Source organism: Hypomesus transpacificus, chromosome 17, assembly GCF_021917145.1.
Source record: "Hypomesus transpacificus isolate Combined female chromosome 17, fHypTra1, whole genome shotgun sequence".
Lineage (NCBI taxonomy): Eukaryota > Metazoa > Chordata > Actinopteri > Osmeriformes > Osmeridae > Hypomesus > Hypomesus transpacificus.
Window position 1 is genome coordinate 17,050,205 of NC_061076.1, and position 22,490 is coordinate 17,072,694.

General features: G+C 44.7%; 3 protein-coding genes and 1 pseudogene across 6 annotated transcripts; 2 read left to right on the forward strand and 2 right to left on the reverse strand.

Annotated features, from left to right (window-relative positions):
- Positions 1-219: 219 nt before the first annotated feature.
- nucb1 (nucleobindin 1) lies at positions 220-11,839 on the reverse strand. 4 transcript variants are annotated; one of them, XM_047038464.1, is made up of 13 exons: positions 11,755-11,839; positions 5,089-5,206; positions 4,469-4,576; positions 4,181-4,313; positions 3,561-3,664; positions 3,283-3,468; positions 3,010-3,100; positions 2,847-2,905; positions 2,664-2,756; positions 2,436-2,525; positions 2,131-2,304; positions 637-754; positions 220-484 (listed from the first exon to the last, which is right to left on the reverse strand). In XM_047038464.1, the coding sequence occupies exons 2-13, from the start codon at positions 5,200-5,202 to the stop codon at positions 396-398; spliced, it is 1,359 nt and encodes a 452-aa protein (XP_046894420.1). In that variant the 5' UTR covers positions 5,203-5,206; positions 11,755-11,839; the 3' UTR covers positions 220-395. The 4 variants fall into 4 exon arrangements, with proteins under 4 accessions (XP_046894420.1, XP_046894421.1, XP_046894418.1 ...); XM_047038465.1 differs by having other exon boundaries at positions 11,750-11,828; XM_047038462.1 differs by lacking the exon at positions 11,755-11,839 and adding an exon at positions 5,981-6,062.
- Positions 6,176-7,957, forward strand: LOC124479642 (annotated as a pseudogene).
- LOC124479669 (zinc finger protein 239-like) lies at positions 7,971-10,090 on the reverse strand. The gene is made up of 2 exons (XM_047038517.1): positions 9,846-10,090; positions 7,971-9,678 (listed from the first exon to the last, which is right to left on the reverse strand). The coding sequence occupies exon 2, from the start codon at positions 9,437-9,439 to the stop codon at positions 8,681-8,683; it is 759 nt and encodes a 252-aa protein (XP_046894473.1). The 5' UTR covers positions 9,440-9,678; positions 9,846-10,090; the 3' UTR covers positions 7,971-8,680.
- Positions 11,840-11,849: 10 nt separating the features above from the next.
- Positions 11,850-19,513, forward strand: LOC124479646 (zinc finger protein 429-like). Its single transcript, XM_047038487.1, has 2 exons — positions 11,850-11,910; positions 17,093-19,513. Exon 2 carries the CDS (start codon positions 17,246-17,248, stop codon positions 18,410-18,412), a length of 1,167 nt encoding a protein of 388 aa, XP_046894443.1. The 5' UTR covers positions 11,850-11,910; positions 17,093-17,245; the 3' UTR covers positions 18,413-19,513.
- Positions 19,514-22,490: the final 2,977 nt, after the last annotated feature.

The window sequence follows — 22,490 nt, forward strand, 5'->3', positions numbered from 1 at the left end:
ACATCACCAACAGGCATGACTGACAGGTGACACCTGTGAGAGGGGGGGGGGGTGGGGGTTAGGGTTAGTGTTGATAATGAAGTGACAACGGCAATAAAAGGTATTGATTGAAGAAACCCGCTCTCATGACTGTCCCCTCACCTCTCTGACACCCAGGACCAGACAAGGTGTAGAAACGCCTCACTCCTGAGCAGCGCTCTTCAGGAAATGAGCATCCAGTGACTGGAGTTCTTTATTCACATGAAACATGTACAGTATCACAGCGTTTAACACACACAGAGAGTCATGTTCCTGGCTGATACGTTTGTGCGCCAAAAAAACGTTTGTTTCAGAGGCTGTGTGTTTGTGTGCTTGTGTGTGTTTGTGTGTGTTTGTGTGTGTGTGTGTGTGTGGTATTAGGTGTGCAGGGGCAGGTTCTGTGGAGGTTCTGCAGGCAGGTTCTTCTGGCTTTCTACTTCTTGTTCCACTACAGGAGCTTTGGCACCTGCCGCAGAGACAGACACAGAAAAAGAAAGAGAAAAAGGTAAATATTTTGTTAATGAAAGCAACACAGTTGTAATATTCCATTAAACGTCATCTAAACATCACATTAACTTCCATCTCAAATCAACAACTATTTAAGAGTTCTTCGTTTACCTTGGTCCTCCAGTTTCTGCATGTCTTGGTGGAACTGCAGTTCTCCATTGGGGCCAGTAGGGGGCGGTAGCTCTGGCGCCTGGGGGTCCTTCTGTCTCTGAGACATCTCTAACACGGCCTAAGAGAACCAGGGGCCATCACAAACACATCAACAGGATTTCCTGGCTGGGGTATCTCCTCTCACACACACACTGCTACACCAGGGGACAGGACATACTGCCCTGTGACACAGTAATTCTTAGCTTTGGTTTCCCTCAGATCAGTTCAGTGAATCATTGAGAATTGTTCCATTTTCCACATTTGTGATTATAGTATAATCAGGATACTGTCAAGAAGAATCGTAGATCATATATTTTAGGACTTATTTATGATGGATTTATGATGGAGTCAGATGGCTGAGCGGTGATGGAGTCGGGCTAGAAATCAAAAGGTTGCCGGATTGATTCCCCGCCGTGCCAAATGACGTTGTGTCCTTGGGCAAGGCACTTCACCCTACTTGCCTCGGGGGGAATGTCCCTGTACTTATTGTAAGTCGCTCTGGATAAGAGCGTCTGCTAAATGACTAAATGTAAATGTAATGTAAATGATTGAAGATAATTTTTGATGGTTTAGAAGATGTATTATGTTTACATAATTGATTCTTGGTTTAGATGAGTTATTATAGGTTTAACATATTTAAAATAAGTTTATCTTATTTGTTATTTGTTGTGTTACAGCTGGCTCATGAACCTGAGGAGAGTTTTACAGCTGGCTCATGAACCTGAGGAGAGTGTTACAGCTAGCTCATGAACCTGAGGAGAGTGTTACAGCTAGCTCATGAACCTGAGGAGTGTGAGTCAGAGTTGAGTCTGGCTGCAGGGGAGAGTGAGTCAGGGTTGAGTCTGGCTGCAGGGGAGAGTGAGTCAGGGTTGAGTCTGGCTGCAGGGGAGAGTGAGTCAGAGTTGAGTCTGGCTGCAGGGGAGAGTGAGTCAGAGTTGAGTCTGGCTGCAGGGGAGAGTGAGTCAGAGTTGAGTCTGGCTGCAGGGAGAGTGAGTCAGAGTTGAGTCATGCTGCAGGGGAGAGTGAGTCAGAGTTGAGTCTGGCTGCAGGGGAGAGTGAGTCAGAGTTGAGTCTGGCTGCAGGGGAGAGTGAGTCAGAGTTGAGTCATGCTGCAGGGGAGAGTGAGTCAGAGTTGAGTCTGGCTGCAGGGAGAGTGAGTCAGAGTTGAGTCATGCTGCAGGGGAGAGTGAGTCAGAGTTGAGTCATGCTGCAGGGGAGAGTGAGTCAGAGTTGAGTCTGGCTGCAGGGGAGAGTGAGTCAGAGTTGAGTCTGGCTGCAGGGAGAGTGAGTCAGAGTTGAGTCATGCTGCAGGGGAGAGTGAGTCAGAGTTGAGTCTGGCTGCAGGGGAGAGTGAGTCAGAGTTGAGTCTGGCTGCAGGGGAGAGTGAGTCAGAGTTGAGTCATGCTAAAGAGGAGAGTGAGTCCGAGTTGAGTCATGCTGCAGGGGAGAGTCTACCTGCTGGTACTCCCTGCGCTGGGCCTCCAGGGCCTTGCCTCTCTCCTTCAGCAGGTCCTGCTCCTGGTGCAGCGCAGCAGCCCGCCGCCCAAGCTCCTCCTCCTTGTCCCGTAGCTCCGCCTCAAACCTCTGGAGCTCCGCCTCCGTGTACACGGGCTTGGTGTCGTCCAGAGTCTGGGGGGCAGGAGGCGGGGTTAGACCTGCTCACACACACACCATTAGCCATCTCCCACACCCTCACCTACCTCCCATACACTGGCCACACCCTCACCTACCTCTCGTACACTGGCCACACCCTCACCTACCTCCCACTCCTTAACACTGTTCAACTCTTTCTTCTCCGTTGATCTGAGGAACTCGTCCATGCTGACGAGGCGATCTTGATTGACGTCAACCTGTCAACACACAAACACCTAAGAAAATAACGAAGAAAACTCAAACCGATGGCGTATTCAGAAGAATCTTTCCATAGCATGGTGTTTGGTAGTGGGGCCCAAGGTGTTGAGAGCTGGACCGGGAGTGTAAAGACTGACGTTCTTCATGACGTGCTCCCGCATGCGGAGCCTCTCCTCGCCCATCTCCACCATGTCGTCCTCCTCGTTTTTGGGGTCGTACATCTTCTCCAGCTGGGCGGAGAAGGGAGGGGGGTTAAATACACACACATGCATACACACACACATACACACACACACATACAGGAGCCATCTCCGTGTTACCTCCTTGGTGAACAGGGCCTCCAGTTCCTGCTCGTCTAAAACTCCATCTCCGTTCGTATCTGAAAGCGGAAGACAGATCACCTGTGGTTAGGGTTACCTCTGTCACCAAGAAACAGTGTTGTGTCCCGACAGAAAACACAGGGTGTGATGGGTCCTGACTGACCGTGGAGTTTGAAGAAGGTCTTTGGGTTGAACTCTTGAGGGTCCAGACCATCAGTTTCCTGCCACACCTCACGCAGCTGAGCTACACTGCCCTGAGGAGGGAGAGAGAGGTAGAGGTAGAGAGAGAGAGAGAGAGAGAGAGAGATGATGACGATGATGACGATGAGATGATGATGATGAGAGAAGATGACGACAGACAGGAACTATGTCGGCTTCTGCTTCAACTTCCACTGCTGACGTATATAAAATTCCCCGTGCCTTGCGTTCCTCTCACCGGAGCGTTGATCCTGGGGTGCTGGCGGTGTTTCTCCTTCAACTCCTCCATCCTCCTCTCCTCCTTCTCCCTCTTCTCCTGGTCCAGACCCTTCAGGTACTCGCGTCTCTCATGCTCCTTCAGCATCTCGTAGCGTTTGAACTCCTCGTGTCTCTCCGCGTCGTAGTTCTCCAGGTCCTTGGTGGCCTGGCGTGGGAGAGATGGACTTAGACACATTCTGGGAGGGTTAGAAGCGTTTGGTGTACACCAGTTTCTGGCTGGCTGCCTGAATTCACTACCGTTGAGATGAGCAGCTCGAGGTCTTTGGACTCAAACGTGTTCTGGTTGTGTGGATCCAGGTGCTCAAACTGCTTCAGCAGAGACGCATGGTCCATCTGCAGGCCTGGAAGACACATGTTGGAGACTCACAGTGCAGACACGTGTTGTGTACGTACAGTACACACACACACACTGGCTGAGGAGCTAGCAGGGGTGGTTCTAGACCTTTTCAGAAAAGAGGGCCAAGCTGGGGTCAGTTGTGCTGTTACAGGGGCCAGTTACATTAAACAGGAATGTTGTCATGTCCTTTTTGTCACTGAATTGCAGGCATTAACAGGCAAAAGACCATGTGTACAACAATTCAAACTCAACATTTAGGGGGAACACAAGGGGGTCCAACATTTAGGGTTGTCACACATAGCTTAGCTTATTGTTACAGAGGCACTGCCCCCCCCTGCCCCCCCCCCCCCTAGAAGTACCCCTGCCAGCAGAGCAGACTCACTCTGGGTGTTGGCACTGTCCCCCCCTGGCCCCCCCTCTAGAAGTGCCCCTGCCAGCAGAGCAGACTCACTCTGGGTGTTGGCACTGCCCCCCCCCTGCCCCCCCTCTAGAAGTGCCCCTGCCAGCAGAGCAGACTCACTCTGAGTGTTGGCACTATCCAGCTTGGCCTTGAGGAGCATCCGGAGTCGAGACACCTCCTGCCTCTTCAGCTCGTCCAGACGAGTTCGTACATGGTGACCCACCAGGTCCAGCTCCTTACTCAGACGCCCATTCTGACGGACGGACGGAGAGAGTTAAGCACATTTACACACAAAGACAAAATAGCATTCAATGGCAGACACCATAACCTGAAGATGTCTGAAAGTAGGTGTGGATCTCTCGGGGGCAGAGTGGCGATGAAGGAGAGGGCTGTTAGAGGGAGCCTCACCTTGATGTCTTCTGTGTTGGCTGTCTGTAGTTTCTCTCTGAAGTGAGGGTCTGTCTCCAGCACCTCGATCACCTCCCTCAGGTACCTGTCATAGTACAGGCCTGTGTCCTGGAGACAGACAGGGGAGCTTCTACATCCTGGACAACTGGGGGGTTCAGCTGGGGCCAGTTGTACAGGTACATTTAGGGGGGCCGCAAGGGGGTCTGAGCTTGTTGTCACAGGGGGACTACCCCCCCCTCCTCCCCCCCCTTTGGATTCCCGCCACACTAAAACCCACTTGCCAAAAAGCAACACATGTAAACACTCCTTCAACCCCTAAGCCATTTCACTCTTTAGCTCCAACATTTAACTGTAATATCAGCTCATCCACCCAGCCATATAGGGTAAATATTTCTTAGATTGTATCGTTTTTAATACATTGGATACTTATGTACTTTATGTTTGTTATTGTACTTTTCCTTCGTATATTGTGTGACACTGTGTGTGTTAATCATTGTTTGTGGTTGTGTTTTGCAGCAACACAACCAGCTGCCCCTTGTGGGAACAATAGAGTTCTACTTGCTTGGTTACTCACACACACACACACACACACACACATATTTAAGACAGTAGAGTTGTACCACATTGTCCTCTGGAGGCTGCTGGGTGTCCGGGGAGACCTTGCGGTCGATAGGCACCGCCCACACCTCCAGAGAGACAGACAGGAGCAGTAACCAGCGAGGGTCCACGTACATCCTCCTTCAGAGAAACACAAACATGAATTCTGGCGTTGTACCGAAATCGGTGAACTATCGAAAACTGACAAGGGGGCGCTGTTCTAATGTCTTGACCATGTTAGTGTTAAGGTAAAGGTTAGGGCTCGAACATATGCTGGACAGTATGGCAAGCCGAACAGCGACCACCAGTCACAGATTTCCTTAAGTCACCGGTACAACACCTGCAACTGTCAAGCATTTTTTATAGAAATCAGCATCGCCCAGTGTGGATGCTTTAATGCATGCTGAAAGCAAATCACCGCTAGGCGCTACAGGAATAACAGACTCCTTAACTACTTGGCTGTAATCGACAATGATGGAGCTATATCATCTGACATTGATGATGCAAGTTCTGTCTTGCTTAGACATTTGGGGAATAATACATTGAATATAATTTAATTGAAAGGACTCCTCACGAGTTAACAATGCTCACAACATTTCAGCACATATTTCACAAAACGAGGATCGTTGTATGAAAATCAATGTGTGACGCACCATGACAAAAAAAATGTAGTCTGACAAAAACTAACGCTAAACTGCACAAAGATTAGATGTGTTTCTTCAGCATTGCGGTGAAAAGGAAGCTGCGGTCAGTACAAAATCTACTGTGTGAAAGCAGCTAGCCTACGTTGTCGTCAATCGCAGTGTCATAAAACAATATGTTTACTGGTCTATTGGCCAAGATGTTTCTTTTAACACGTTACCCTCAACCGTATTACTAATCAATGTTGACATTGGTCGTTTTTTCTTACCCTACCTAGTCGATGTCAATTCTTCCGTTCAGCTGCTGTATATTTGTCTGTTCGATGAGGCTTGTTTGCGGTGGGTAAAAAGTGACGTCAAAAACAAGCGACGGCGTCTCCTTATCTCCCTAGTTTTCTCACCACAGCAGGCAAAGTTGTGAATCAAGCTGGAGGTATGTACACTGAAATGTGTGGCATTTTACATTTGATCAGTTTTTCAGGTTCAAAGCCGCCTATTGGGGTTCTACATACATATTCTGTCATTTTATCAAAAAATTATATTTTCATGAAATGTGAGGGCTGTGGTTGCTTTCGGCAACGAAAATTATGACTAAATATCGTCGTCAACGAACCTTTATTAAGTGACGAAAACGAGACGCAACGTAAATGCTGGTGATGTGACAATTTTTGAGGAGAGGGAAATCTTTTGCAATATTTCAGCTATATAAATGATCCTATATGAAATGATGTCAGCTTCTGCTTTGCTTTACACCAATTGTAACCTGCTTCAAACTTAAATAAAAAACGTGTATTTGTAAATGTCTAAATGTCTAAATGTAAATGTGTAACTAACTTAAATATCTCTCTTCTGTTTTCTTCTTCCAGAGAACTACAGAGACACTCAACAAGAGAGAAACAGGCTTCCAGAGACTACACACCAGACAGGACCCTGAGAGACCAGAGAACAAAGAGAGGTCTGAGTTATGAAGACACATCAGTGTGACACCTGTGGGAAGAGCCTTTCCTCATCCAGGAACCTCAAGCAGCACATGATGATCCACACTGGAGAGAAGCCCTACAGCTGTGACCTCTGTGGTAAATCCTTTAACCAGGCTGGAAATTTCAGAGCTCACAGCAGGATCCACACTGGGGAGAAGCCCTACAGCTGTGACCTCTGTGGTAAAACCTTTTGCCACGCTGGCAATTTCAGATCTCACCTCAAGAACCACACAGTAGAGAAGCCTTACAACTGTGACCTCTGTGGCTATAGTTGTAAAACAAACAGCAGTCTGAAAAGCCACATGGCTATCCACTCCGTAGAAACACCATACAGTTGTGACCTCTGTGGGAAAACCTTTAGCCGGGCTGGCCATTTAAGATCTCACAGCAGAATTCACACAGGAGAGAAGCCCTACAGATGTGACATCTGTGGTAAAACCTTTAGCCAGGCTTGCAGTTTAAGAGCTCACAGCAGGATCCACACTGGAGAAAAGCCGTACAGCTGTGACCTCTGTAGTCAAACATTTAGCCATGCTGGCAATTTAAGATCTCACTGCAAGACCCACACAGGACAGAAGCCCTACAGCTGTGACCTCTGTGGTAAAAACTTTAGCCATGCTGGCAATTTAAGATCTCACCGCAAGACCCACACAGGACAGAAGCCCTACATCTGTGACCTCTGTGGGAAAACCTTTAGGCATGCAGGTACTCTCACTATTCACAGCAGGATCCACACTGGAGAAAAGCCCTACAGCTGTGACCTCTGTGGTAAAACTTTTAGCCGGGCATGTACTCTCACTCTTCACAGCAGGAGCCACACTGGGGAGAAGCCTTACAGCTGTGACCTCTGTGGTAAAACCTTTAGCCATGCTTCCAGTTTCAGAAATCACAGCAGGACCCACACTGGAGAGAAGCCCTATAGCTGTGACCTCTGTGGTAAAAACTTTAGCCAGGCTGGCAATTTAAGATCTCACCGCAAGACCCACACAGGACAGAAGCCCTACAGCTGTGACCTCTGTGGTAAAACCTTTAGCCGGTCTGACACACTTACTCTTCACCGCAAGATCCACACTGGAGACAAGCCCTACAGCTGTTCACTTTGTGGGAAAACCTTTACCGGGGCGTCCTCTTTCAGAGTTCACAGCAGGACTCACACTGGAGAGAAGCCCTACAGGTGTGACCTCTGTGCGAAAACCTTTAGCCGGTCAGATAAACTCAGCCGTCACCGCACAGCCACACATGTAAGGATCAGTGACCTATGCACTTTGTAAAGTTCTCTCTTGGAAGTCGCTTTGGATAAAAGCGTCTGCTAAATGAATAAATGTAAATGTGTAAATGTAAGGACTTCTGTCATGAACTAATGACTAGCAAGGCGACAGTAAATTACACAATGAGGTGTGAGAGCCATACAGTAGAGACTGTCCAGTAACTCCAGATTTTAGCACATGAAAGGTGGGGGGGGGGGGGGGGGGGGCAGGGTGACACCCAGCCTAACAAAGCGATAATAAGGAGTCAGAATCAGAATGGGTTTTAATCGCCATGAAAGTTTGCACAGACAAGGAATTTGCTTTGGCAGGAAGGTATATACATTCAACATATAGGAATCTGTGGTCTAACTGTACTAAAGGTACAACGTCTCACTAATCCTAAGTGGCTAAATTATGTAAAATTTAAATGAAAAATACTAAATATAAAATAACCATAAAATACAATATAGAAATGGTACAAAAAATACAAATAGTGCAACAACAACAAAAAAAAGTGTAAAAACAAAAAAACAAAGTGTAACAATTGGAATATGACAATGTGACATGAATGAATAATGCAAATAAATGAAAACACTCAAAACATCATGAAACTATCAGCATTGCAATGTAGTAAACAACAATAAAAAATGAATGTGTGTGTGTGTCTTGTCATGTTGGACTGTAGATCTGGTGTTACTGCACGTGCTGTCCCAGTAGGTGTAGGCCAGTAGTTCTTCGAACTGTGGGTCATACAGAAGTTCTCTCAGGTGGTGACTGCTGGGACAGCTCGGCCCCAGACATCACTGCTTTGGTTTGTTTTATATTGTGGATACGCAGGTGCCTCTTCAGATGGTCATTTCTTTTACATAAATAGTCACAGTGTGGGCAGCTGTAGGGCTTCTCTCCAGTGTGGATCCTGCGGTGACTGCTAAGATTAGCGGTACGGCTAAAGGTTTTACCACAGACGTCACATCTGTAGGGCTTCTCTCCTGTATGGGTCCTGCTGTGCTTCTTCAAATCACCAGTGGAGAAGAAGGTTGCATCACAGATGTCACAGTTGTAGGGCTTCTTTCCTGTGTGGATCCTGCTGTGAATTTTGAAACTGTAGAGCCGGCCAAAGGTTTGACCACAGAGGTCACAGCTGTAGGGCTTCTCTCCAGTGTGGATCCTGCTGTGAGCTCTTAAACTGTCAGACTGGCTAAATGTTTTACCACAGAGGTCACAGATGTAAGGCTTCTCTCCAGTGTGGCTCCTGCTGTGAGATCTTAAGGTGCCAGACCGGCTAAAGGTTTTCCCACAGAGGTCACAGCTGTAGGGCTTCTTTCCAGTGTGGGTCCTGCTGTGAAGAGTGAGAGTATCTGCCCGGCTAAAGGTTTTCCCACAGAGGTCACAGCTGTAGGGCTTCTCTCGAGTGTGGATCCTGCTGTGATTTTTCAAAGTGGAAGCATGTCTAAAGGTTTGACCACAGTGGTCACAGCTGTAGGGCTTCTCTCCAGTGTGGGTCATCTCGTGTTGCTTGAGGCCTGGATGAGGAAAGGCTCTTCCCACAGGTGTCACACTAATGTGTCTCCAAAACTCGGGTCTCTCTTTGTTCTCTGTCTGGTCTCTCTGAGTCCTGTCTGGTGTCTCTGGAAGCTTGTTTCTCTCTGGTTGAATGTTTTTCTGGTTGATTCTCTCTGGAGCCTTAAGATGTCCTTTCTGTCTAGTTTCCGCCCACGATCAAGTATGATTGGCCAACAGGGGATCTGTTGGAAACAGTTCCAAGTTAATGAACATTCAGCCTTCACAAAAAGGGACATCTGCCGTCTGTCATAATGTCCACTATGCATATGTAATGTGGATCATTAGGTCAGCAGTGTGTGTCTCATTTGCATTTTGTGAAGATGTGAAGACAAAAACATTCTTAGCTCACATCAAGTGCAAACCATGGCCGTCTGCAGTGTCTTGAATTCATACATCACCTTCATCCAAATACAATGTCAATTGCTGCCACGTTCTTCTTTTGGCTATTATTCTCCTCTTCAGAATATGGTCTAGTGATAAGCTGAGGCGCTGAGGCGCTGACGCTTTTAGGAGTGGGGACAGAGACAGATTCAAGGAGTCGAAGAACAGGTTTAGCAAGGAGATGAGACAGGCTAAACGACTGTACTCAGAGGCTTAAACACCAGTTCTCTGCTAACGACCCTGCTTTTGTCTGGAGAGGGCTCAGGCAGATCACCAACTACACGCCCAGAGCCCCCCCCCCTCCACTAACGACTCCCACCTGGCAAACGACCTGAATGAGTTCTACTGCAGATTTGACAGACAGTTGGTCTGACCTGGACAACCCCTCCCCACACTAGATGCCTCTAAAATGAAGCTCGCAAAACGTTACATGTTGACAATGAATAAAGAGAAAAACATCATTTAAAACGATGAAAGAAACTAAATTAACATACTGCATTTACTCATACAACTGAATGCTGAGGTACAAAACAGTTTTACGCATATGAAGACAATTTAAATAAAGATATAAAAGGAGCTATTGTTAGGGCAGCTTACCATTGAAACCCCACCTTCAGACTGTGAATCATTTCAGGGTTCACCGCTAAAGTCTTCAGGGGTGCGGCAGAGCCCGCCCCCAATACACATAACCAGGTCTCCATGGCAACCACACCTCTACAATAAATCTCCGGAAAATGAACTCATTTAAATAAGATAAAAGCAGTATAAAACGAATATTGAAATAATTTAACAGGGACAATGATTGCAAGTGAAATCATTAACTCTGCTACACCTCAAAGCCATCACGGACCCTCTCCTGGACCCCCTGCAGTTTGCCTACAGAGGTAACAGGTCTGTGGACGACGCAGTTAACATGGTCCCCCAACAGCACCTGGACCCTTCAACATCATCATCCCCGCCCTGCTTCAGGACAAACTCTCCCAGCTGAACGTGCCCGATTCCACCTGCAGGTGGATCACAGACTTCCTGTCTGACAGGAAGCAGTGCGTTAAGCTGGGAACACAAGGCTCTGACTCTCAGTCCATCAGCACCAGGCTGCGTCATTTCTCCTCTGCTCTTCTCCCTGTACACCAACAGCTGCACCTCCAGTCATCAGTTCATCAAACTCCTGAAGATTGCGGACAACACCACCCTCATTGGGCTCATCTCTGGAGGGGATAAGTCTGACTATAGGTTGGAGGCTGACAACCTTGTGTAGCCAGAACAACTTAGAGCTCATTGCTCTTAAGACAGTGGAGATGGTTGTGGACTTGGAAAACAGCCCCACTCACCTCCATCACCCTGTGTGACTCCCCAGTCAACACTGTGCGAAGGTGATTGGCTGCGGTCTGCCTACCCTCGAGGACCTGCACACCCCTAGGACCCTGATGCGAACGAGGAAGATTGTGGCCGACTCCTCCCAATGGCACCTTGCCATATTTGCATTATGTTCACTATTTGTACTTTTGTATTTTTATATTGTATATAATGCATATACAGGACACCTCGCGAGTTACCATTTCAGCACATGTATTTCACAAAAAGAGCATCGTTGTACGAAAATCAATGTGTGTCGTACCATGACAAAAAAAATTAGTCTGACGAAAACTGACACTAAACTGCACAAAGATTAGATGTGTTTCTTCAGCATCGCGGTGAAAAGGAAGCTGCGGTCAGTACAACATCTACTGTATGAAAGCAGCTAGCCTACGTTGTAGTCAATTGCAGTGTCATAAAACAATCTGTTTGCTGGTCTACTCCGAAGATGTTTCTTTCAACGAGTTATCCACAACAGTATTACTAATCAATGTTTTTATGGTCATTTTTTCTTACCCTACCTAGTCGATTTCAATTCTTCCGTTCAGCTGCTGTATATTAGTCTGTTCGATGAAGCTTGTTTGCGGTGGGGGTAAAAAGTGACGTCAAAAACAAGCGACGGCGTCTGTTTACCTGCCTAGTTTTCTCACCACAGCAAGCAAATAATCAATCTGGAGGTATGTACACTGAACTGTGTTACGCTTTACATTTGATCTGTTAAGTTTGGAATTTGGAGTAAATGTTTTTTCTTGTGTGGCCGCTCGTCAGTGGAATGTTTCCTACAGAGCTGATAAGAAGCAAAAACTCTAACACGTTTGCAAGACAGGCAAAGCCACCTTTTGTCAAATCAAATTTGTACCCACATCTGACCGGATATGTATGTGTAAGTGTGTGTTCTGAGGTCTAAAAGAGTAGGTTTGAGTAGGCTACATGGAAGGTGTGAATATGACCCTTTTTATATTATTTATTTGGTCAATGTCAATTTCACTATTCATGTATGTATGATTTATTATGTATTTTAGTTAAGATCAGCCTGCCCAGGGACTACGGGTGAAAATGAGCTCTTGAGCTAAAACCTGGTACTATGCATATCTCCTGTTGAGTTAAATGTTTATTGTACGCTGTCCCTGTTTCTCTAAATAAATAAATAAAAAAAGTGTAACGGACCTTTTATATGTGCTACGGGAAAGGGGGTGTTTTGTCCCTCGGAATTTGCCGTAGCCATGCGTGCTGGGGGGGTAAGCCTGAGTGGAAGAAAGAAAGAGGGGTGGATCGAATGCCTTGTCTGAGAGAGATGTAGTAAAGAAAGACAAGTTGTGCGCGAAGACCGTCCGTCTCTAATTATTAATGCAACATAAAGTAATCTCAAATGAACCCAAACAGTCGGCTACATAAGTAGTCTAAGTTTAAAGCCACCTATTGGGGTTCTACCTTTCATTATGATTAGGCTACACATCTTCTTATTCTGTCATTTTATCTAAAAACATTATATAAACTTTTGAAAAGTTTCACTATTTTGATTTTCATGAAATGTGACTGAGGAGGACAACGACTGCGTATTAGGGTCATTGTAGGCAAAACTACGTTTGAAAAGTTCATCCATTTCTTAGAATCAGCTTCATTCGCCAAGTAAATTTACACACACAAGGAATGTACTGTGCCAAGGAGGTGAATTTGATAAACATGTAGGCTAATAATATTATAGATTATTATATTCTGCAGGTATAGTAGCCTATGGCAATGGGCGGCGTCTGTGGTGAGATGAGGTTGACCATGCTAAGTGACTTGACCCCCAAAAAACACAAAGGCAATCTTCCGATTTCTTGGACTTTATTATCTTGGAGAATCGCCAAGATATTCGGAACATTACCCCCCCTCTCCTCCGGCTCCGTAGAGGAGGGTGTTCCTCCTCTTCCTCCCCTGAGGAGCAACACTGATGCAGGTTTAGCTCTAATCAGGGGAGTTGCTAGACCCTTTTTACAACAATTTACTATTTGTCCATGCATTCAGTGATAATTGATAATCCCAGGAAATAGAAATGCAGTATCCCAATCAACGCTTGTAAAATCAATGCAGTTGAAAACACAAACTGACGCCTGCGGCCGAATTCCATGTTTGCATGCCCTTTTTTGCTTGCTATAGGCTAATAGCCACTGCAGCGTACAAACACAAGTACAGGTGTCGACAAACCAGTCAGAATATACGGTGGCCCTGAAGTGCAAACCACACCCCCTAATATGAGTAGCCTACTTCCCCCAAATGAAAATACTCCCCCCCAATACGAGTCAACTCCCCCCAAATCGGATGACTTGTTCACCTCCCCCCAATACAAAAACGCGCTCCCCCCCAATACGAGTCAACTCCCCCCAAATCGGATGACTTGTTCACCTCCCCCAAATACAAAAACGCGCTCCCCCAAATGGAAAACGACATTACATTAACTCAAAAACACATGACATTAACTCTGAACGAAAAGGGTAGGTAGCCTACTACACTTTAGCGCCGATTGGATGCAGTAGGCTAACTGACAAGAAATAAGAAATTGATTGACAGAATTACAAAATGCAATAGCCTGATAGAGTTACGTGCACCAGGACATTTATTTGGGTATCGAAGCAGGTAGCATAGGCTACGTATGCTAAAGCATAAATTGCAGTGTTAAACTTAAACATCGATAGCCAAACAACTAGTTTACGTAACTCTGTCATTATCATGAAATTAATCGTTTTGATTGGAAAAAAAAGAGGAAACATTAATGTTGACAATTCAGAGTCATTACACTACTCTTTATTTTAATCAGGGTCATTCCTATGAAATAATCCTAGATCTGCTGTTAACGTTTCACAATAGAAGTAGGCAAGCCTTAGCCTGACGTTGTCATACTCATAATTCTAGTCAGAATATGAGTCTGAGAACTCTACGTTGGGCTTTGACTACAGGGCGTGTTTCAAACGAGCCTGGAAAACAAATGCCTCTTCGGTCAATTGGATAGATCTACAACCAATCAGGCAACAGAGTATGTGACGTATGTCAAGCACCGCATAGTTGTTGTCAACAGAACTAAACTACAAGCAGACTTGAAGTATGCTTGAAGAATGAATACAAACGATTTTTGCCGGTGTTGTAAAATTAATTTAAGGGTAGGGAGACCTTTTTGAGCGAAACAATAAAGGGCAATGCATATACGAAGTTCTCCGTTTAGGATTACAACTCCATCGGGGCCAGCTGATGAATTAAACTTTTACCGAATCCCGTAGGAAGGACGGCAAAAACATATTTTCCATCGACAAATGCCTTGATTGCGTCTCTCTGTTCCTCTTTCAAAATTAATGCGCTGTCGATGTCTTCTAAAACAGACTCGATGGCAGAATCACAACATCCCAGATCTCCAGCGGTAGCCATGTTTGTTCAAAATGAATTCAACTTAAGCGCTCTTTTGTGACGTGGGTGATTACGTTACTGTTGATCATCTGTCCATCATCGTATAAAGCCCGCCCTGGCAATTTCATTGGTTCGCCCAGATTCTGTTTTTCTGTAGTTGGTCCCCAATACGAGACCCTCCAGACCCAATTTCCCGAACAAATTTCTTTTGGGCGGGGAGAAGTTGGGCTGGCAGCCAGGCTAGGCTAGCCTATGCGCACGCTAAAAACGCAGTGGAAGGAAGCAGGACTTTTCAGAAGAGACTAGTCCACTACAGAAGAATGAAATGCCACAATGACGGAGTAACGTGGACCAGGATAGTTGTTTGGCTATCGATTTATACATTTAACACAAAATACTTTTGCCTAAGTAGCCTACTATTTGCTACATTCTTCGATAGCCAAACAAATGTTCTGGTGCACTTAACTCTGCCAGGCTATTGCATTTTGTACTTCTGTCATCAATTTCTTATTTCTTGTTAGTTAGCCTACTGCATCCAATCAGCGCTAAAGTGTAGTACCTACCCTTTCCGTTCAGAGTTAATGTAATGTGTTTTTGAGTTAATGTAATGTCGTTTTCCATTTGGGGGAGCGCGTTTTTGTATTGGGGGGAGGTGAACAAGTCATCCGATTTGGGGGGAGTTGACTCGTATTGGGGGGGGGAGCGCGTTCTTGTATTGGGGGGAGGTGAAGTCATCCGATTTGGGGGGAGTTGACTCGTATTGGGGGGGGAGCGCATTTTTGTATTGGGGGGAGGTGAACAAGTCATCCGATTTGTGGGGAGTTGACTCGTATTGGGGGGGAGTATTTTCATTTGGGGGATGTACTCATATTAGGGGGTGTGGTTTGCACTTCAGGGCCACCGTCAGAATAGGCTAAGAAAACAAAACTAAAGAAAGTTTCTACACAAGGCCAACCGATCATGTTATTTTGACTCAAATAACATGAATCCAACGTAGCCTATTATAGGCCTATATTAAATTAAGATAAAATAAACAGTATTTGCACTCAAGTTATTGAAAAAAAATGGTTGCACGCCCACAACTATCGATGTCCCTACCAGAGCTGATATAAACCTTTTGTCCCTGAACTGTATGTAAAATGAATAGGAACCTGAGCCCCAGTCAAGCTTTACTCTGACCAAACCATGAAACGATTTTGGCCGTGCGCTTAACTACAATTAATTTAAGACTCACCAGGGATAGATTTGCGTATCAGAATAGAACAAATGATAGGAAGGTTAAGATCAGCTGTTGGAATTCATTCGGCTAGAGCAGGGGTGTCAAACTCATTTCGCATCGTGGGCCACATACGGCCTAGGGAGATGTCAAGTGGGCCGGACCATTAAAATTATACCATACTCTGCTATAAATAACCAAAATATCATGTCTTTCTTCTGTGTTATCTAGTTTAATTGATATAAAGACCATATCGTTTAAACTCCGTCCAACCGCTTTAACAAGTAATGATCTCTTCGGTGGTGTAGTTGGTTAAAGCGTTGTACGGCTACATATTGTTAATGCGAATCTGGGATCCCAAGTTCGCGCCCCAGTCCAGTGAATCTCGTACGATATTCTTTAACTTTTACTGTGAGAAAATGACATAATTCTAAAGGCCTACGGATGTATCACAACATTTTAATGTGTGAGCACTAATATCAGATCAAAATGAACACATGTAGCCTTAATTAAATATTGAATAACGTAGGGTAGTCTACCGTCGGAGACAACCACTACGCCTCATTCAGCCAGTTTAAACGGCTGCTAGATGACGCTGTTCATTTTCAAAGCGCCGATAGTTCGGCTCTTTGGGCCGGCACAATCCGGAAGAAACCACCAAAGCTTCACAAGGCATCGTTCGCCCATCCCTAGTAGAGACCAAGGTATTAATTGATACCGTCTGCTGTTTTCAGTCTGTCTCAGTGATGCGGCTTGTCTTCTACTCTGATGGAAAGAGTGCGCTCCTTAGCGGATAATCCATGAATTACAGCGAATTAAAAATATTAATTCCATGTCTTTTATGCATTTTTTCCACTTTCAAATTATCCTGCGGGCCTGATCGAACCTCCTTGGGGGCCGGTTCCGGCCCGCGGGCCGTATGTTTGACACCCCTGGGCTAGAGGGAAATGTTTCACAATATTTCAGCTATATAAATGATCCCTTATGAAATGATATGAGCTTCTGCTTGCTTCTGCTTTGCTTCACACCAATTGTAACTCGCTTCAAGCTTGAATAAAATTGACTGATTCTAGAAAACAACATTATAAAAAGGAGTTGTTTAATGCATGCAGTTTTCATCGTAGTATTGTGTTTCTCCGGAAAAAATACACACCGCTGACCAAATAATCAACATTACATATGCTGAGTGGACATTATCATGCAAAAATATTTCCCTTTTTGTGATGGCTAGATCCTCATTAACTTGGAACTGTTTCTTCCAGATCCTCCGTTCTCTAGACTAGACAGTGGGAGACTTCTTCCAGAGAACAGCAGAGAGACTACAGAGAGACTCAACAAGAGAGAAACAAGCTTCCATAGACTAGACACCAGACAGGAACCTGAGAGACCAGAGAGAGAAGAAAGAGACCTGAGTTATGAAGACACATCGGTGTGACACCTGTGGGAAGAGCCTTTCCTCATCCAGGAGCCTCAAACAGCACATGATGATCCACACTGGAGAGAAGCCCTATAGCTGTGACATCTGTGGTAAATCCTTTAGCGGTGCTTCTAGTTTAAGAGTTCACAGCAGGATCCACACAGGAGAGAAGCCCTACAGCTGTGACCTCTGTGGCTATAGTTGTAAAACAAACAGCAGTCTGAAAAGCCACATGGCTATCCACTCTGGAGAAAAAAAACACAGCTGTGACTTCTGTGGGAAAACCTTTAGGCAGGCAGGTACTCTCACTCTTCACAGCAGGATCCACACTGGAGAGAAGCCCTACAGCTGTGACCTCTGTGGGAAAACCTTTAGCCGGGCTGACCAATTAACAATTCACATCAGGATCCACACTGGAGAGAAGCCTTACAGCTGTGACCTCTGTGGGAAAAGCTTTAACCAGGCTGGCAGTTTAAGAGCTCATAGCAGGATCCACACTGGAGAGAAGCCCTACAACTGTGACCTCTGTGGTAAAACCTTTAGCCGGGCTGGCAGTTTAAGAGCTCACAGCAGGATCCACACTGGAGAGAAGCCCTACAGCTGTGACCTCTGTGGTAAAACCTTTAGCCGGGCTCACCAATCAACAGTTCACAGCAGGATCCACACTGGAGAGAAGCCTTACAGCTGTGACCTCTGTGGGAAAACCTTTAGCCAGGCTGGCAGTTTAAGATCTCACAGCAAGATCCACACAGGAGAGAAGCCACATTACTGTGATGTCTGTGGTAAATTCTTTACCCATGCTAACCATTTAACAGTTCACAGCAGGATCCACACTGGAGAGAAGAAGCGCTACAGCTGTGACCTCTGTGGGAAAACATTTAAAAAGGCGAATACTTTCACTCTTCACCGCAGGATCCACAACGGAGAGAAGCCCTACATCTGTGAGTGCTGTGATAAAGCCTTCTTTACCTCTTGTGGACTTAAAAAGCACAGCCGGATCCACACAGGAGAGAAGCCCTACAGCTGCCCACACTGTGACTATTCAGGTAAAACAAATGGCAAATTGAAGAGTCACCTGCGTATCCACGATAGAAAACTAACCAAAGCAGTGATGTCTGGGGCCAAGCTGTCTCAGCTGTCACCACCTGAGAGAACTTCTATATGACCCACAGCTGGAAGAACTACTGGCCTACACCTACTGGAACATTATTAGGGATGTGATATGACGTTGTGATGTCACATCCTGTGTACTAGCGATGGGCGAACGATGCCTTGTTAAGCTTTTGTGGTTTCTTCCGGATTGTGCCGGCCCAAAGAGCCGAACTGTCGGCGCATTGAAAATGAACAGCGTCATCAAGCAGCAGTTTAAACTTGTTGAATGAGGCTTAGTGGTTATCTCCGACGCTAGACTACCCTACGTTATTTAATATTTAAATTAAGGCTACGTGTTCATTTAAATCTGATATTAGTGCTCACACATTAAAAAGTTGTGATACATCTGTAGGCCGTTAGAATTGTGTTATTTTCTCACGGTAAAAGTTAAAGAATATTGTCCGAGGTGCCCTGCACTGGGGCGTTAAGTCGGGTATCCAGACTCGCGTTAACAACACGTCATCGAACATCGCTTTAACCAACTACACCACCAGAAAAAACTGTTACTAGTTAATGCGGGTGGACGGTCTTTATATGATACGGTCTATATAGCAAATACACTAGATTACACTGATTTTTTCTTATTCATAACATTAGTCATATGTGGGCCTATTGTGAACTGGGGGGACTTTATTATTACTAATTATTATTACTGTTGACGAATAATCAACATTTGTTTTCTTGGCACTGTATAGAGTAGCCTACCTATCATGTTACGTTTCATTTCAATAACATAACGATGACATTAGTTTCATAAGTGAACGGATTTATAATTATTACAATGCGGATTACATTACATTTATGCATTTAGCAGACGCTTTTATCCAAAGCGACTTCCAAGAGAAAAGTCCAAGAGGATTAGGCTAAATAATAGTGACCGATAGAAGAAACTCGAGCGATGCCTGGAGTCATGTTGGTTTGAGGTGCTGCTTCTCTGGCAATGTGTGATTGCCAAAGACTCTTGCCATTGTGAACATGTTTGCCTTGTAATTGATTTCATTCATTTCATGTTATTAAATGAATATTTAACCAGGTGAGTCAACCAGATAGTCAGGTGGCTGAGCGGTTAGGGAATCAGGCTTGTAATCAGAAGGTTGCCGGTTTGATTCCTGGCTATGCGAAATGACGTTGTGTCCTTGGGCAAGGCACTTCACCCTACTTGCCTCGGGGGAATGTCCCTGTACTTACTGTAAGTCGCTCTGGATAAGAGCATCTGTATGTAATTTGTAATGTAAATTTCATTTAACCATACTTTGACCATTCTTACTCTGATTTAACCCATAGAGTTAAATTACTGCAATTTCCATTGGTATTGACAATGTGGTTAATGTTAAAACACTTCAGTTTCCCCTCTTCCAGGGGTTTTCAAAGTGTAAGACAGTGAGCCTGCCTTCAGAGAACATCAAGTCACCGGGGCCTCCTCCATTTTAACCTTAAGATGAGTGAGTTCTAAATATTACCGACGCTTCCACCAGAGTGAGTTATTTTTTCAAAACGAAAACTAGCTAGCTTTAGTTACCTAGCAACCTAGCATAATACTCGTAGCAATCCTACTACCTGCTAGTGTTAGTTGTTAGCCTCCTAATTGTACATTTTGAAGCCATACTATAGCGTTTGTCATATAGGTTTTGTCCATCGGAAAATATTCGGTTGGAATGTTCAGAATCACATATGTGTGACGGTACTCTGTGGGGCCCACTTTCGAACGATCACAGATGTGACTAATTAACGGCTTTTAAAGGGGTCATAGAATGATTTCTTTGGGTATTTTACACTCTTCCTTAAAGGCCATATTGCAGGTTTATTTTTCCAAGGAATTTGCGCTATTTGCTTGTTGGTAATAAACATTTAAAAGGTCATCCATTGTATTTGATGTTGTTGGGTGTAACAAAATGAAATATAATACGATTGGCGATGCTAGCTAATGTTAGTTTGCTAGCTGTATATAACATTTCACTGGGTCTTACATTTATATTTAGTCATTTAGCAGACGCTCTTATCCAGAGCGACTTACAGTAAGTACAGGGACATTCCCCCGAGGCAAGTAGGGTGAGGTGCCTTGCCCAAGGACACAACGTCATTTGGCACTGCGGGGAATCGAACTGGCACTAGCCCGATTCCCTAACCGCTCAGCAACCTGACTCCCCAGTCTTGCAGCTGTTTGACTGAAATTATTATGAAATGTTATGTTCTAAAGCAAGTCACAGTATTTCCAAGCCCTGATAGTGCAACTGAGACAACGCAGTAGGCTACATACGACGTGCATAGATGTGCTAGGCTGGATAGACACAGTAAGTACTATGGTTTCGTGCTGTGGTGTACTGGCAGCATCGTTCATACATTTAAGCAATTCAAAGCTTGCATGTACATGAAGTAATGTCACGTTAAATAATGTATTTAAACTCAAGCTTGTGTGGTGCGTCGCTGTCTTTAATGCCACAGGCTAAACTTTGTCAAAGGAAATGTTTTTCATTTCCGGCACATTCAGTGAAATTTGGCTAGCTACAGCAGCTAGGTTAGCTGGCTCGTAGCTTCTTCATGCAGCTTCTCCATGCAGGGCTCTAGACTGAGATCAAATGGTCACTTTTGGCTTTTTTACTGACAATAATCGCTTCAAGCAAACTTCTTTTGAATTTGCCATTTCCCCTAAAAAAATATTAAGCTTATTTACGTGTTTGGGGGCATATTTTCAGTTAGCAGATGGTACTTTTTGAATCGTGAATCCATCAGAAAAATACTGCTAGTGATAACGTTGTTAGAATAACTTGTTTCATAATAAACGGACCCATCTGCAACCGACGCAGGCAAACCCTACAATTTCCCCAGAAATTGTACCCTCTCTAGTTTCTCTTTCAAGTAATAAACCCCCTTGTTCAAGTGTTGAGCATTAAATTAGCTGCACGGTCTGTAGAGATCTTGGAACAAAGCTGCAATAGCCTACCATACATAAGTGTTTCATTCTGCAGAAAAAGTGTAAATGTTTTATGTAGTTAGATGGTCCGAGGAGAATGATGGAGAGTTGGTGAAGCGTCCTGGTAAGTTGCAGTCAGTCGCCAATGTTCTAGTACTAGTCTGAGGCTAGTCTCCTCCACATCTCCCAACGTGATGTCATCACCGAATTGCGCTAATATGCTAATGCATTGGTTGGGCTGAAAATGGCCTGGGTGCTGTTCCATGCGCCCTAATGCACCGAGAAAACGAGAGGGTTTCTTCTTTTTATGGTATGCTCATGAATATATAGATGAGCGGAAGTTTTGGTTGTTTTGGCCACTATTAACCCCCTACAGTTTGGTTCCAATCACTGCTTTGTTGTATTTGATCAATGTACAGGCCTTAGACTGATTTGAAAGGTGATATAGGTATAAAGTTATCTTACCTACTTTGTCTCGGTGGATAATGTATTTGTGACAATTCACCCTAAGAGGTCAGAGATTGTTTCCATTTTCTTATCAGCATGGAACAGTTACCGATTAAAGCTTTTACAACTGTGTTTCATTACAGAGGCATGTTGTTCTGAGCATAGAATGTCCCTTGTGCTCATCCAATTTTTGTGTCTGCCATCTTGAGTATGTGTAACATTTATTCCATTATTGCATCAAACCCCCTCTTAATTCCCTTCTGATGAGTTGAATGCACATAGTTATAGCACTATGATTTTATTACTTTAAGTTATAAAACTGGTTATGATGCTGACATAGGAGTGACTAAAGACATTTTTAGTCAAAGCTATTTTGGGGGGGGGAAAAACTCACCGTTTAGGCTCAATTACATGGACATGTGAAGTTAAGTTATTCATCTCAAACATCGTAGAACAAAGATTTCTACATTGCACAACACAACTAAACCCATTCTAATTTGTACACACAAACATATTCCTGGCATTATTAGAGTGCACAGTGCCTGTGATGCAGTTGGTGCTTAACATGTCAGTGAAACACACAAATACAGATGACTTGAACTGTAGATAGATGATGAGAACACTGTGCACTAACAGTACTCAACTGCAGACTGCTCATTCAGACTAGATTGTTATCTAATCTGTTTTAGAACTGCTCCTTGCTGCAAGAAGAAAAGATAAAGACAAGCTTTTC